We start from the raw sequence: 17,412 nt of genomic DNA on the forward strand, positions 1-17,412 counted from the left end.
CCAAGACCGCTCGCATCGACTTCAACAGAGAATGGTGAAGAAAAATCAGGAGCCCTGAGGACTGGGGCACTACAGAGGAGAGCCTTACAGTTCTCGAATGCAGACTGGCGCTCAGTCGACCATAAAAAGGGCACAGAGTGACTTATAAGGTCAGTCAGGGGAGCGATGAAAAAATAATCCAGAATTATCAGAGAAGAGTTATTTTTCAATGATCCACAAACTAGTTCTTTTTACTTCTGCTGGACAAAATACCACTACTTCATATTTGGTAACTAGCACCTTATTAGGCTACTGTAGCACTATCTTTTCACTGATGGTGAATGACTGTTGAAGGAAGAGCACTCTGTCTTCCTTCTCGGGTTCCATTAATTTCGGATGTGGAAGATGTTGGGTGTCCAAATACAGGCTGGAGACGATGGACAGTGACTTTGAAGTTTTGATTACAGAATATTCTGGGCACAGGTTAACCACAGGCAATGCTGTCATCCACAAATGTGCCGAGACAGACAACTTTCATTCCTCTACTTCATACAGTAACCAATATATTAAAAACTGGCAAATAGAAGATAACGACAATGTTGCAAGTCTTCAAGGATAAGCCATTTGTTATGAACCGGCAAACATAAGATAATGACAATGTTTTAAGTGTGCAAGGACACATCTGGCTACAGGACAGAGCTCCACTAAGGAGAAGCTTGAGACTCATGGAGTCATGAATAGAAACAGGTAAAATACACATTTCAATATGAGACCCACTGCATGACCCAGCTATTTGCAAAGCCCCTCTTTTTAGGCAATGAATCAAATATTTGTCCCAATATCAGTGGGGTGCCATCAGAGCCTCCAAGGCCTACTTTGCTGGCCTAAGAAATATCTGAATCACAGGCTGATGTTAGTTATATTTTGTCCACGAATAATTGTAATTACTATTAAATAACTCCACATTGTCTGTTAGCTTCCTTTCATTTATATTCCCCCTGGTTGCACTTCTTCCAGATGTGTGTTTTCATATTGAAGCATTTAACCCACATGTGTCAAAGTGACGGTCCGGGGGCCAAATCTGGCCCGCCGCATCATTTTGTGTGGCCCAGGAAAATAGTAAAAACTACCCTCATAAGATATTGCAAGGCTGGCGAACAAGACAAACAGAACCACATTTCTAAACTGGTAGACTGAACTCTTAAAATTATAAAGGCGTTGTTGATTCGTTTCCTGTCACTCTACTGCACAAGTGTCAAAGTGGCGGCCCGCCACAACATTTTGTGTTGGGAAAGTAAATCATGAGTGCCGACTTTCTATTTTAGGATCAAATTAAAATGAAGAGTATAGATGTATATTACGTTTCCTGATGTTCCCCTTTTAAATCAATTATTGTAATATTTTAATCTATTCTGTGTTTGTACTTCAAAATCATTTTGTAAAACCTAAAACTATATAAAAAAGGCACAAATACACATTGTTTTAGATTTATACAAAAAAACTGAATATTCAGGGCTTTTAATCCAGTTCTTTTAATCCATTTCTAGAAAATAAAAAAAAATCTAAATATTAGAAAAAACAAGTTGCCGCAGCAGCCGTGGTCTGCTCGGCCCAAAAATCAATGCATTGTAACTATTCGGCTGTTTATGGAGGCATCTCTTTTAGCAGAATGTTAAAAGCAACATGTTGGTGGGGTTGAAACTAACACATCAGACTTTTTGACAGAGTCATTAACAATTTATATTTTTACATTGTAGTATTATTTAGATCCAAAATGTAAAAGTAAAAATACCTGAAAATGTCTATCATTTCTCATTTCATTTCTGAATCACTTTATCCTCATTAGTGGCACGGGACCCCCACGTACTGTAGCCAACCCCAGCTGTTTCCTGGCCAGAGGAGGGGGATATCCTGAATCAGTGGCCAGCTAACCACATGGCACAATTTAATTTCATATCCTAATCTTTTAAAACACAAAAATCTCTGAATTCTTTAACATTGTTACGCTTTTGATATGCAAAAAGGAGTCCCATAAAATAATTCATTATGATTAACGCAAAGCTTGATGCACCGTCAGTGGCACAGTGGTGTGCAAACACGATACTCCTATTAGTGTGTTTGGGACTCAGCTCCCTCACCAAAGGTTTCACATTTTGTCTTCCAGGTTAGTGAAGAGCCATAAGCACTAGGAACAAAACACTCATGAACACGGCAAGATTTATTGGCAATGGTGAGATTTGAACCCACGCCACCTGAGAGACTGGAGCCTAAATCCAGCACCTTGGACCGCTCATCCACACTACCTTCAATGATGGGGGGCGGGGGATTGGGCATGAGTAAATTGTAAATGAACCTTAAAGACCCTTATATTTAAATATTGAAATGTGTTATTTGTTACTTGCAATACGATCAAACACAATGTATCATTTAAAGCAAATGTCCTTAAAATTACTTAACTTTTTCTCAAAATGTAGCTTTTCAATTTAGTGTCACGGCTAGCTAAACTCGAAATGGACTTCGAGCTGCTCTCTTCACGCTGTGGCATTAGGAGACCAAATTTAACATTATCACCCCCTCTGTTTAAAACCTGAATTGAGAACCTGGCGTGAGGTACTGAGACAGTAGAGGGCGATAACGCTACAGTCCGTTGGCTGCCTACAACCGTAAAACCTAAAGAGGAAGAAGGGGTGGGGTGTTCATTTCTGCATGGCTAGGATTTTAACTTTTTGTTTGTGCGCCTCTTGTTCCTCCTCAATTTGATTGAACTTAAATGAAACTAAACCTCGACAACATATTCAACATCGAATAGTTTGTGGAATCGGAGGCCAGTCCGTTTTTCTTCAATCCGTTTTGGGAGTCGTACTTTAGCCTAGCTGGCAGCTAACAAAGGAACACGCCGTCTGCATCAGTACGCCGTCAAGCGAAGGCAAAAAGTGTGAAAAATGCCCGCGAGAACGCCGCCGGTTGCTGCAAAGTTTCAGGTGGAACTTAATAGCGTGCAAGAGGATCTCTCATGTCATCAACATTCTATTGTTAGCAAAATGATGCAAGTTAAAGTTGTTCTTCACAAACTCGAAGGTAAGTTCACTTCTGACGATCATTATTGCATAATAGACCAATATATACTTTATGTTACACAATTGATATTTCATAATGAAATATTTAACGGGGTGGCAATGTTGTTTCTGATCGTGACTTTATTGAATGAATCGAAGCACGACAGCGCATAGCATTATGGGTAGAACTGAGAAGTGCTACAATGATGAATCACTAGATGTCGGCAACTGCTCTATATTCATTACTTTAATCTGTGACATCTTCCTTCCTTTAGGTTACTGTTCTGTAACTTTAAAGTAACATTTTATTCACATTAAACATTGCTGCCCACCATGACTTATTGTTCTGAACATGAACTATTCTTGTACAGTGGTACCTCCACCTACGATGAAAGTTTCGATCGAATATTTTGCCTGCGATATGATCAAAATTTCGAGATGCGACCAAGCCAGGTGGCCATGACATTAGAGGCTGTTTACCACTGTAGCGTCTTTTTTTGCCACATCTCTTTTGTGTAACAGATATCTTCGAGCTTTTGTGTAAAGTTACATTAAACATATATTTGAGTGTGTATGTATATATTAATCCAGGTTAATTTAAATTTGTTCGTTTACGGGTGCGTTTTGCAGATAGTTCAAAGCAAAGTAAATGGGATCATTAAGAATCACCAAATCAATTCATTAAGACAGAAAAGCAGCAAAAACACAAAATGAGCAAGAGGAGCTACCGCCATAGGCTGCCACTTGAACAGCGCCATCTTGGTTGCGGTAGCAAAAACGGATCCAGACTCAAAGATGTGATCAAAATTGGAACCACACACAGGAGGTCTTCCATAAGATGGGGAACGTCTGCAGACTGTGATCGAGGTAGAGAAAATGCAGAGTCACTTTTCCAAGCTTATCCACACAGTTCCTCGGTAGTCTGGAGCTGAAGACAACAGTAGCAGAGTAAAATTCCCCAACTCAGTTTTCGGCCTGGTAAGCGCCGACAGCTCCTCCATCTTATCCCTTGATGAAAGGATTGGTCAGAGGTGTTGCTTCTTCTGCCGGCACTTTTGTCCTGTGCTGAATATCCACCGGTATAGAGGTGTTGCTCCTTTTGCTGCGTATTGTAACAGCTAGTCCCATGTGTATGAGAGCGTAGGCATGGCTGAATGGTTCCAAAAAAGAAGTACCAGAAAGAAGCCAAGCTAACAGAACAAGGAAGGTTGTAAGAACATCAAAGTATATAGTACAAAGTAAAGTAAAAATCAATGTATTATCAAATATTAAAATGTCATTAAAATAGATAGAAGGGCTGTAAAACCTGAAAGACATGAGTGGGCAGAAATACTGCCACCGGCAGCCGTGTGAAAGGCGCCATCTTGGAAAAAAATAGATGAACTAAACAACGAGAGCAGCGATCAAACAATGATCTCAAAGTTGCGGCCCGAAGGCCAAGCCTGGCCCACTACCACTCCGTGATGCGGCCTGCGAAGCTAGTTCAAAATGAATGCTAAAATTCAAATGCAGCTTATAAATAAATAGAATATTAACTATCCTCAGAGATATTCACTACATCAATCCGCACAGACATTAAGGTATTGGGGCAAGACCGCTTCACCTCATAGAACTACCAGTACCATCAGAGGAGGGGATCGAGACCACCTTCGAACGCAAGAAGGCCGAATACTTGAACTGGCAGCCAAGTGCTAGAAAATTGTCTGGAAATGCACCATCTAACCAGTCGAGATTTGCTGCCGAGGCTACGTTGGGCTTCTCCCACTGTTTTTGATCCCTTCATTCACTCATTTTCTGAAATGCTAAATCTTGTTATGGGGTGCTTGAGCCTATCCCGGCTGCCTTCAGGCTAGAGGCGAGGAACACCTTGAATCGATGGCCAGCCAATCACAGAGCACGAGGAGAAAAACAACCATTCACGCTCACACTCGTACCTAGGGGAAATTGAGTGTCCAATCAGACTTTACCTCTATTTCAATCTCATTAATCCCCCAAATAATAATAGACCTGCTACTTAAGAAAAGTTAATGCTTTTTTAATGTCTCCCCTTTGGTGAAAGCATTTTTATTAAATTAAAATCACCTATGAAGAAACTTTTCTGACCAATAGTGCCTTACTTTGAAAAATGCACCTATGAACAGTTTTCAACTCGTGTTGCTGTTGATGAAAATACTACAGGAGTAGGTACTGCATTTAGACAAAATGAATGTATGGCTCCCCTTCCGTTTGGTTTCATTTCTGTGAACAAGAAATTCAGACATTTTGAAATTAGAAAATGGTTAATCAATTATGTTTGTGTCTTTGCAGGTTTCAGAAATGATCTTATTGCTGATGGGCAGGATGCTGACCTTGAAGGGGAATTTGAGCTCTCCCAAATGAAAGAGGAGGAGCCAGAGTTCTCTCAACAACAAATGAGAGACGAGCAACATCCATTCAAAAGGGAGGAAGATAATTTCACCTGGTCACTTGGTGAGTTCGTGAAGAGGGAAGATGTTCTGGGCGTGGCCAGCGGAGGGGCGGAGCCTGCAAACACCAAAACATGGCCCCTAATTAAAGAGGAGGAGCAACGGTTCCCTCAAAAACAAATTGAAGAAGAGCAACTTCCAATCAAAAAAGAGGAAGATCATTTCACCTGGTCACCAGGTGAGTCCGTGAAAAGGAATTATCTGGGCGTGGCCAGTGAAGGGGCGGAGCTTGCAAACGCCTCAGCATGGCCCCAAATTAAAGAGGAGAGGCCAGAGTTCCCTCAACAGTGCAAAAAAGAAGACCAACCTTCAATCAAAAACGAATGTGTCAAATGTTCAACTGGGGAATCTTTCAAGAGTGAAGACGATCTGGGCGTGGCCAACAGAGGGGTGGAGCTTCTGAACGGCAGCTCAACAGAAGGATGGCGAGCAGAAAATGTAATTTCTCCTTTATCAGATGGCAACAATTTGCTTGATGATGACGATGACGACGACGATGATGATGAAGATGTTATGAAAAATCCCAGCGGTGACAAACTCTGCAAATGCTTTCAGTGTGGGAAAACCTTTGGGAAAAAGTCTTCCTTGAAAATACACACAAGAACCCACATGGGTGAAAAAACATTTTCATGTTCAGTTTGTGGTCAAAGATTCACACGGGAGGGACACTTAATTAGTCATGCAAGAACACACACAGGTGAAAAACCATTTTCGTGTGCAGTTTGTGGTCAACGATTCACACAGAAAGGAAGCTTAAATATTCATGCAAGATCACACACAGGTGAAAAACCATTTTCGTGTTCAGTTTGTGGTAAAGCCTTTTCTAAAAAAAACAACTTAAAAACCCACACAAAAACCCACACAGGTGAAAAACCATTTTCATGTTCAGTTTGTGGTCAAGCATTCACACACAAGCAAACTTTAAATAGGCACACAAGAACCCACACTGGTGAAAAACCATTTTCATGCTCAGTTTGTGGTAAAAGATTTACAGAGAAGGATGGCTTAAAAAGGCACACAAGAACCCACACGGGTGAAAAACCATGTTCATGTTCAGTTTGTGGTCAAAGATTTACATTGAAGGCAAGCTTAATTAGCCATGCAAGAATACACACGGGTGAAAAACCATTTCCATGTTCAGCTTGTGGTGAAAGATTCACACAGAAGGGAAGCTTAAAAAAACACGTAATAACCCACACTGGTGAAAAACCATTTTCATGTTCAGTTTGTGGTGAAAGATTCACACAGAAGGGAAGCTTAAAAAGACACGTAATAACCCACACTGGTGAAAAACCATTTTCGTGTTCAGTTTGTGGTCAAAGATTCACAGAGAAGGGAAGCTTAAAAAGACACGTAGTAACCCACACTGATGCAAAACCATTTTCGTGCTTAATTTGTGGTCATGCCTTTTCTCGAAAGCAAAACTTAAAAAGCCACACAACAACACATACAGGTGAAAAGCCATTTTCGTGTTCAATTTGTGGTCGACGATTCACACACGGGAAAAGCTTAAAAGCCCACCTAAGAACCCACACAGGTGAAAAACCATTTTCATGTTCAGTTTGTGGTGAATCATTTTCTCAAAAGCAAAGCTTAAAAAGGCACACAAGAACACACAGGTAAAAAGCCATTTTCCTGCTCAGTTTGTGGTTATTTTCCAGAAATAGAAGCTTAGAAGAACACTTATTAACCCACACTGGAGAACAATGTTTTCCTGCTCAGTCTGTGACCACAGATGCGCTACAACAGCCCAATTAAAAAGCTGCACAATTCAAAGACATTTTCCAGGCGCTGTTAATGTTCCAACATTTTCACATAAGGGAACCTAAAAAGAAGTCTCAACAACTCACACAGGAGTAAAGCACCTTTTTGCTCAATTTGTGGCAGGAATATCTTAAAAACATAATTGCCCACATTGGCCAGAAACCCCTTTCCTGCTCAGCTTCTTGCCAGAGATAGAGTCGTAAGGATAGGCTTAAAAGATGCAAATGTGTTGTGACAAGCAATAACCAAGGACGGCTTTGCTTGCTTTATCAAATTCTGCATGAAAGATCATTGTAATCAAAGTATAATTGTATTTTGCATTCTGAAAATCATGTTTACACTTTTTAACGTGTAATAACAATCCACACTTCAAATACAGTATTACCTTAAGATACTAGTTCATTGCGGGATTGAGCTAGTATGTCAATTGACTCGTATCTCAAGTCAATTCTTCCCATAGAAATGAACAAAATATAAATTAAGCCATTTCCATCCTAAAAAAACATCAAATTTGTTCTAATTTACTACCGACTCATTTGGGAACCATCTGGTAGGCTCATATCTTAAATTTGTCTCGTATGTTGGAACAGTTGTATGTCAAGGTATTACTGTACAGACGCTCCCCTACTTACAAAGGAGTTAGGTTCCGAGCGCTTGTTCATAAGTTGAAAGTGTTCATAAGTTGAAATTCTTCAAATTGAAGTTGATTCAGTGCTATATTTTGTATTATAATTCATGTTTAATGTCTATATAAGTATATTGAGGGTTTATATAAGTGCATTTGTATGTTTAAGGTTTGTATAAGTAACCGGCATTGGTTTGTACTGAAAAAATAATTTAATAAAATGGAGAGAATACATACAGTACTGTATACATACATTAGAGAGAGATTTACTAGAAGCTGGCCGAAAGAAACTATCTTGAAGCTATCTTCTTTTTTTTTCATCATAAATGATGCGGTAGCACTGTATGGCATCATTCAATTGATTTGCAACCTTTGTGCAACGTTCAATGTTTAGGTCCTGCTGCTCGATCTCTCTGTTTATAAATGGTACTGACGGTCGAACGATTCAAGTTGTATTCCCGTGCAACGCTCACCACTTTCTCACATGCATCAAGGTTGTTTATTATTGCCGCTTAGGATTCAAATGAAATGGCTTGCCTCTTCCTTGCACCTCCCTCACTAGAAGCCTTTTTCGCTTTTCACCAACCATATTGAATAATGAGTGCACCGGATATTTAATGATAGAAATGAAAAAGATTCTTTGCGCACTGGGGTTACGCCACGTACTTCTGCATTGCAACGAACTGGGCAGAGAAAGGTAGATGCTGGGTGAGCTGAGCTCTTACAGAGCCAGGCGTCGGTATTAGCGGCGGAAAGAAGCACTACTCAGAAAAAGACGCGCAATACAAAATCGAACTTATGAACATTCTTCGACATCAACGCAATTTGCAGATATGTTCGTATGTACCGTTTGTTCGTAAGTAGGGGATCGTCTGTATAATAAAATTCAGTGTTGTTGAAGATTTTATTTACTTCACAATTCTATCCGAAATAGTAGAGCCTAAATTAGGAAATTACAAAGTAAATAATCAATAATGTGATGTAAATAATATGGAAAATGTCTTTACAGTTAAAAACGAAATTTGAAAATTGCAGTATTTGTCTATAGAATTTATTTGCAAATCTAATAAGAATATTGAGTCTTATTCAAACTTAATCCATTTAAATGAAAATAAATGATATATTGAATCTAGGATCTAAGAAACATTAGTAGAAATATGGTGTGAAAGAATGAAATTTGTCAAAATAATTAAGTAGTACAATGTCCTTATACTTTTGTCATATTATAAGTTATCTTGTCATATTTTGTGTACTTCCAATAAAGCTCTCTTTTTGGTGAAAATAATTTTTGGGTCTTTTTGTTGAATAAAATCAACCTTCCAAATTCAAAGGTGACAAAGAAGAGAAGCGTTATTTGCGTTATTAAGATTTAAAACGTACTTTTTTTTAGTTATGCTTCAAAATAAAACATGAAACAAAAGGAAAGGACTAATTTAAACTTCAATATGGTAAATTTAAGTGACTAAAAATGAGGAATATAATAAAAACGCGGATCCAAAAGGCTGTGAGTCTTCTCTCATATTTCCGGCAGTTGGGCGCAATGCTGCTACTTAGCAGCGACACGGGGTTTCTGTCAAATCAATGCGATAGTTTTGGAAGTGTTTGAATTTTTACGGGGTTTTGAGGCAATACGCTTTTTATTTCACGCTTTTTATCTCGTCTTAGCCCCATGAAAGAATCCACAAAAGTATCGGAACAGAGCATTTGTTCCATTTCCTTTAGAATTTTATGAACAAAGGCTGAAACCTAGCTTAGCTTAGTTTAGCCTGGCATAACTGCGACATAAGCGGCTAAACAAGGCGATTAGGATCAACGCATCACCGAGCAAGATAACAACAAACACCAAAAAAAATATATCAGGTAAATGGTTTTATTACTCTCATATCTCTCAAATAGATGATCATTTGAATATTTTTAGATTTATTTTCACCCTCCGTGGTTGAGGTTCATCATGTAAACACAGTCGAGTCTGATATTTGTTTTCGGTTAAGTGACTTCTCGGAGTCAGCTGACCCAGTTTTAACGTCAAAAACACGTTTTCCTGATGTTCACGTATACCAAAACTTCGTTTTGGGCTTTTACACGGGTGTACGGTTCGGTTTTATCAGTCGTACCGGATGACAATATGACACCTCTAAACCAGGTATAGAGAACCTAAGGCTCGCGAGCCATATGTGGCACTTTTGTTGGGTGCGTATGGCTAATTTATAAGCTAAAAGCCCAGCTTTAATCATAATTTTTATATCATTAGACTCCCGTGTGAATGCATACTCGTTGATTATCATGGACTAGCATCCGTGTAACAATTTAATTAAAAGATGTAAGTGAGTTTTGTACTTTAAAAGCAGTGTTTTTTAATTTGAAATTCTGAGTATGGCTCTCAAAGAATAATATTCCAAAATTAGGTACATTTTATGACCCTCTGTCAATAAGGTACGTGAAAATATAGGCTCTTGCTTGTAGTACAAGTACACATAGTTTTAGCAATAGCACCCATACATTTAGTACAAGGACACACAAGTGCATGCAAGTACACTTACTTTAGTCCAAGTACTTGCAGTAGAAGTACATATCCAAACAAAAGCAATTGAAAGATGAGAAAGCGGTAATTTGACCACCAGAAGACGCTGTTTTTCAAGAGTGGCGCCCAGGATAACTCAATAATTTGTTGATGAAAATTCTGTTCATAATAGAAATTCCAAGTTCAGTCGCGTTATCTATTCTCCGTTACTGAATAATAATTAATTCACTAAGGATTTTGTTCTGACGAGTGTATACTTAATATTAATCACCGTCGTTTCATATAAAGTTAAATAATTTCAGTTGATGCATTGATGACTTTTTTCACCAATTGGCGATCATCAAAACGGTGTTTATTAAAATAGCACTTGTTTTCAGATGAAGATGTATTACAATGACAATGTCTTTTAAAAATGGACAATATTGAGAAACCATACTGTTGTCCTGTTTACTCTGTTTTCATTTGTTTTCATTCTGAAATAAGCAAAGAATTTTGCACACAATGACATTTCTCCACCTTGTAGATATCCACCAAGGGCATTGTCTCGACCACCCGGCGTCCGCTCGTCTCTAAGAAGAAGAGAGGTCGCCATATATAAAAAAAGAAGAGAAAGAATGTGTACTCATCAAAGTGGAGGAAAAGTTTGAACCCGTAAAAGAGGAGCGGGAATTTAATCACAGTTGGAAACCCCCACATTAAAGGGGTGCAGAATCCCATCAAAAAGGAAGGAGAAATGTTAAAGAAGAAGAGATGGAGATCCTCACGTGCACTTTTGAGCCTTTAAAAAGTGAAGACGACGGTCTGAACGAGGCCAGCAGCTGCTCAACGGAAGCACTCAAGCGTATTGCTCCGCTAACGGATAGCAACCCCGCTACGTCGTTGGACACCGAAGACGAAGTTCACAATGCGGCCGCCGCGGACCATAAATGCTCACAGTGCGGGAAAACCTACGGGAAGAAGTCGAATTTGAAGAGGCACACGAGGAGCCACACCGGGGAGAAACTTTTTCACTGCTCCATTTGTGGGAAGAAATTGTCTTCCAAGCAAAACCTAACGAACCACACCCAAACTCACACTGGTGAGAAACCTTTTTCCTGCTCGGTTTGCGGTAAGAAAATGACTCCCAAGCAGAACCTGACACAGCACACGAGAACACACACTGGGGAGAAACCTTTTTCCTGCTTGATTTGTGGCCAACGATCTGCCGAGAAGGCTAAATTGACGATCCATACCAAAACGCATAATGGGGAGAAACCTTATGCCTGCTCGGACTGCAGCCAGAGATTTGCGCACAAGAACTCCTTAAAAATCCACCAAAGAACCCACACGGACGAGAAACCGTTCTCCTGCTCCGTGGGTGGGGAAGGATTCCCTGCCAAGTCAGATTTAACAAAACACACGAGGACCCATACCGGTGAGAAACCTTTCACTTGCTCACTGTGTGGCCAAAGATTCACTCGGAAAGAGTACTTGATGGAACACACGAGAACCCACAGTGGCGAGAAACCCTTTGCACGCTCATTTTGTGGTCAAATCTTCTCTAAAAAGGGGAATTTAATGCAACACACAAGAACCGACACTGGTGAGACACCTTTCTTCTGCTCAATTTGTGGTGAAAGATTGTCTTGGAAATATCAGGTTAAGAGACACGTGTGTGTTCGGATGGAAAATGGTGACCAATAAACATTTTAGTCATTCATGCTGGTTATTTTGGTTAAAATTATAATTTGATTATTTTCCACGAGTATAAATGTGACAATCAACCAAGTTGCAATTTTTTCCGGACTATAAGTCTAACTTTTTTTTTCATAGTTTGGCCTGCGACAAATATTCAAGTGCGACTTTTATACCATATTTTCTCACATGTTAGCTGCCTCCGCATGTAAGTCTTACCTTTGATAAAATTGCCTTGAAATCATTGAATTTGACATTTTTTCTCGTATAAGACGCACCCTGATAGGTTAGTTAATAATTACACTTCTGATATGATGATCAATCACTGCAGGCAGACATCTTATTCAATTATTTACATTTAATTAAAAAATTTGCATCTCTGGTAAAACCAAATAAGGGTAGATACATCAAGACTTCCTCCCGATCTCCAAAGTATCTCCTCGAACAGTAATTTCTCGTACGGCTTTAAAGCCATGAATCAAAACTATTACAAGGTTATTGATTAATCCAACATGTGTAAGCAAAAACAACATCTGTAACTTGAATAACAATTAAGGTATTTGACAAAAATAGACAGAGGAAACTAAAATCAAACTTCATTTGAATTTAAACAATCACGCCTTCATTTGGCATAACAATTACAATCACGCCTTCATTTGGCATAACATTTACATGAAGAAGCGCAAAGTGTGTCACTATGTAGGAACACTGTGCGAGTGTTCCTGAAAGTGATTGATATCCATCTGCTGGTAGCAAGAGTCCTTGACGACTCTTCGCTGCAAACCCGGATCAACAGTCCTCGAAGCCAGGGACTGGGTGAGCTGTCAGATGAACAGTCCTTGTGAGAGGACTAGGTGACTGGTTACAACCCCAAGTTCTCTTCGGACAATTGGAAGAATTGTTTAACAAAGAAATGATTAAATACAACCATATATAATAGTATTACAGAATAAACCCAACATTCCGCCGTTTATAATATGTATGTTATTAATTATTTTATAGTAATCGCAAAAGGAAATATCAGGTGACTGCAATTTTACTCGCCTACTCCTTACTCGCATGGCTGGTCTGAAAAAGAAACATAATCATGTTTGCCCAATTCGTCCTCGGAATTACCGTACTCCTGGACTTCACTGCTTTCCCCGGTACATTTAGAATTTGTAGAGGCATTTGCAGTTGTTTGTTTTGTTTTGTTTTTGCACTACAAGCGCCTGAGGATTGCCCTCAGATAGCGCTAGAGCTGCCACTGGAACGCGGATTATTTCATCCGGGGGGTAGTCGGAGGTGAGGGGCAATTTGCAGTTGTTATAAGTCTACTGCAGCGCAAACAGGGGATAAGACAACACCCATACAATTTCAAGGTAGTAGCAAATATGGATACAGAAAACACAACAGATATGGCCAAATCCTTACATTTTTCAAAGGTCTTATCCCACCAGTCTGTCCAAGTGGATAATTCTACTCCAGAATGTTTTTTCATATTGTGGTTTAGGGCCTGCAGGCCACTAATGGCCCTGGTGAGGGTTCCATCGGGTGACGTGTTGTTCGGTATGAAGGTGCAACATTGTTCTCCAAACATTTTGCACACACGCCCCTGTTGGGGCTACTGGCCAACACTTCAATAAAGTCAAACACAGGAACACACACTGAGGCAGATAGAATGAACGTTAAGGCCGCGTCTGCAGAGGCGGGGGAGTCAACAATTCAGAGGCCCGAGAGTGTGACTACTGTCCACCTCCTCAAACCTATTTCCCGCCGAAAAGCTGCTTCAATGGTGGTTTTATTAGAGATAAGACAGTCATAAAAATGGGAGGCGTTAAAACAAATGAAGGAGCTGGAGTAAAAAAAGGTGCAGTGCACATTTTAACCAATAGATTTAAATTAAATTCTATGATGTGGCGTGCAGGTGGCACCACGTGATCCCAGCCAAATCCCACCCCATGTAAGACGTTATCTCCAAAAACTGTCAATTGATGTGCTGAATATTAGGGATATTTAACACCTAGTCCTATAAAGAAATCTGATGTCTGGTGTCAAAACCAGTGACCGCTGCGAAAGGGCAGCTGACAACCTGGGAAAGACCTGGTGACGGCCTGAAGAGACTGCTGGCAGGAGGGAATAGACCCCAACGGGGCTGGCATGGGTTAGCTACCCTTGCTGGCAGGAGCCTTTCACTACACAGTGTATTGGATCCACCCAATTATTGCTTCGAAAATTTCTAAAGGAAAAACACCCCTGGAGTCTGCGAGAGCGGGGGCGGAAGATGACTCATCAGCGGACCACACGGTAACGAACCTTGCAACGGAAACGACAACGAATCAAATAATCAGCACAACAGTTGACGGAGTAACAGCACTGGCAGGACACAAGCTACAAAGCTGCATCTGTGGCTGGGAAAAGGTTACATCAGAGAAGGGTCTCAAGATCCACCAGGGCAGGAAAAAGTGCCTGAAAGAGCTTAGCGAGGGGCCTCGCATTGACCACTACTTCCTCAGAGGTAGGACAAATAAGTCGAGTGAAGCCCAGTGGCGGGACACTCACCACAGTTCACAGGGTATCAGAACCCCAGACGAAGCTCAACCAAGCGCGGATCCACCAACGGACATGAGTCCAGAGCCCATCCAGCCACAGATGGCAATAGAGAGGAAGATGAACGGACGGAAGCCTCAAATCTTGTGGCCTAAATCCTGCCAGAAAAAGGAGTGGGAAACCACCGACACAGACCTTGTCCATCTTCTTGAAGGCTTGAAAGGGAGCGTGGACAAGAAGCTGGACAAAATTGGAGAGTTCATCTACAACTATGGATCGGAGGGATTTGGGGTGTGACCGCGTGGTTCCACCTTGCGCCACATACCTGGGGCTGATCATCCTGTGGTGGGCCAACCTCTGCAGAGGGTGTCTTGTTATAAGTGGCCGAAACACCCAATGACGTGTGGGGCAAACAACTGATGATGTGGCGTGCAGGTGGCACCACGTGATCCTAGCCAAATCCCACCCCATGTAAGACGTTATCTCCAAAAACTGTCAATTGATGTGCTGAATATTAGGGATATTTAACACCTAGTCCTATAAAGAAATCTATTCTAGTAACTTTTAATACATAATAGTGAAAAGGGTGCAAGATTAAATATAAGAATACAATTCATATTTCACACAAGATATAATCAATCGGTCAGAAATCAAGGTGGAAGAGGATTTGGAAATTTGAAATCGATTTCTGAAAATGCCAATAAGCCCTTTTCAGGGATGCAGGGATAAATTATTGCAAAAAAATATCAAATGAATTTTTTGATGAGAATGCAGCAGCAGTATTCCAAATGTGAAACTTGACGTGAAGGAACAAATAATCTCTGAAATGGGGAATTTGGGAGCACTGAGAAGAAAAAAACAATTGTATATCAGCTTACTTGGGTGAGCTGCCATATTGAGTCATGGGAAGTCCTATCTCTCGACAGGGGCGATGGTGGCCTTGGAACGGTACCACTACACAACTTATGGGTTTAAGTTGTTTGTGGAATTTTTTGCACAGCATTCTTAACTTGCGCTCAGCATATCAGTGCACGATACGGAATTCCAAAGAACCATTGACTTATAGTGATAACAGCACCCAAATTGTGTGAACAAAATAATTGATGGGATTGCAAAAGGTTCCACATTTTGCTATGACATCACTGTGCGTACATAACAGGTTTAACCGGACAACAACATATGAAAATAGTATTTGGTAGACCATACAAAACGTCGATATTCACTGCACGATTGGAACTGGCGGATGAGGCTAATTTCATTAACTACATAAAAAGAGAACATTTTTAAGAAAACGCATTGAGTTGGGGTTAGCAGAAGGAGACTGTGCTTCTCAACAGGAAACGGACTTGACCAACGGTGGTGCCAGGAGACTGGGTGCTCAACCTGAAGTATAAAGAAGAAGCACTAGCCGACCCAAAGGGGGAACGTCCAACTTGTTGCTGACCAACCATTAGACATGATCATAGCCGAGAGGGGTATGTGGATCCACCTTTTGCACTGTAAAAAGGTTTTCTCAGTTGAAATGTTTGGGGAGACAGGTGAGAACAACTTTCTGATGAATAAATTAAAACGGCAACCACTCCAATATTGATTGGAAATAATATTGCAGAGAGCAATGCCATAAACCATAGGGAACTCTTTTATATTGGTTTTATTGTCTCCATATGTGTCCAAATGTGTAAGTGTTTCAATTGAGACTAAACCTTACAAAGGGTTAAAAAATGACCAGACGAGGGTAAATACGATCGGATATAACAGCAACTCCCTCAATCACCATTCTTTGGGGAAAGTGTTTTTACAAAAAAAAAAGTGTCCTGCTTGTAAAGAAAAGGAAAAATATTGAAGCATTGTCCATCCTGATACGCAATCAGTGAATGACAAGCCAATTTTTGTGCTACCTACCTGTTTGAACCTTAAAGGGCATGGTCTGAATCTGGTGCGGTAGATGAGACATTTTGTGCCCATTGTCCAAGACAAACTGCGCCACTGATGGCACGTTATGGCTTATGGTGGTGAAATTGTACAAATACATTATATAATTCCTGTCATAAAAGAAATTGGACTATGTTTTGGTTTCACTGTTTTAATCAGTATGTTTTAGAGTGGAGGAGATACAATTGGCGGCTCAGAATTTCGGTGCGGCAGCTGGCCTCTCTCGATGACGTTGAGCCTCATCGATGGATGGCGACCTGACTTACGGGTTCGTTTGCCAAATTGCAGCAGAAGTTTATTTTTTTGGGTAATGCCAAATGAAAATATGAATAGGGTGAACAAAAACCATTACAATGTCCAAAAAAAAACAAAAAAAAAAGGAATTGGATTTGCAATGAAAAAACAGCTGACAGCCATCAGTCTCATGACTTTCCAAGACTGCAAAGCAGTTGATATGCTTCTGATAGTTGATGTGCTTTTGATGGAGAAGGGGGCATATGCAATGTTTGAAAATGTTGCACTCTACGACACGTCCTTCACCGAGGTGAAATCAATGGCTGTTTTGGCTAATACTTTGACAATTTGTGGGTATTGTCTTAGCCCCTGCTTACGCTCTTTGCTAGACCGACTTATGGTTGATGCAATTGCTCTAACAAATTCCAAATTGGAAGGATTGTATTTTCTTACTAGACAGCCTATTCGTGATAACATTGATGTCCAGGATTATGCAAATTATGAAAATTAGTTGAACGAGAATTATTTTGTTCTTCCTTTTCAGGCCAGATATGCAAGTAAGGAAGGGCTGGTAAAGATAGAATATATAGAGTTATTGACATTAAAAAGTCATTTTAATACATCTCTTAGAAT

The 17,412-nt window shown here is 40.2% G+C and overlaps 2 protein-coding genes across 2 annotated transcripts; both read left to right on the forward strand.

The window, feature by feature from the left end:
- Positions 1 to 2,660: 2,660 nt before the first annotated feature.
- LOC144213370 (uncharacterized) lies at positions 2,661 to 8,973 on the forward strand. Its single transcript, XM_077741797.1, has 2 exons — positions 2,661 to 3,057; positions 5,343 to 8,973. Exons 1-2 carry the CDS (start codon positions 2,922 to 2,924, stop codon positions 7,121 to 7,123), a joined length of 1,917 nt encoding a protein of 638 aa, XP_077597923.1. The 5' UTR covers positions 2,661 to 2,921; the 3' UTR covers positions 7,124 to 8,973.
- A 1,964-nt stretch (positions 8,974 to 10,937) lies between these two features.
- LOC144213402 (uncharacterized) lies at positions 10,938 to 12,210 on the forward strand. Its single transcript, XM_077741847.1, has one exon. The coding sequence runs from the start codon at positions 11,161 to 11,163 to the stop codon at positions 12,091 to 12,093; it is 933 nt and encodes a 310-aa protein (XP_077597973.1). The 5' UTR covers positions 10,938 to 11,160; the 3' UTR covers positions 12,094 to 12,210.
- Positions 12,211 to 17,412: the final 5,202 nt, after the last annotated feature.

Source organism: Stigmatopora nigra, chromosome 20 (genome assembly GCF_051989575.1).
Source record: "Stigmatopora nigra isolate UIUO_SnigA chromosome 20, RoL_Snig_1.1, whole genome shotgun sequence".
Taxonomy (NCBI): domain Eukaryota; kingdom Metazoa; phylum Chordata; class Actinopteri; order Syngnathiformes; family Syngnathidae; genus Stigmatopora; species Stigmatopora nigra.

What these genes read in the sequence shown, in the direction of transcription:
- LOC144213370 (XM_077741797.1), top strand. Translation starts at nt 2,922, where the DNA reads ATGCCCGCGAGAACGCCGCCGGTTGCTGCAAAGTTTCAGGTGGAACTT. An exon ending in TGTTCTTCACAAACTCGAAG is followed by an intron (nt 3,058 to 5,342) that starts GTAAGTTCACTT and finishes GTGTCTTTGCAG; the next exon opens with GTTTCAGAAATGATCTTATT.
- LOC144213402 (XM_077741847.1), top strand. Translation starts at nt 11,161, where the DNA reads ATGGAGATCCTCACGTGCACTTTTGAGCCTTTAAAAAGTGAAGACGAC.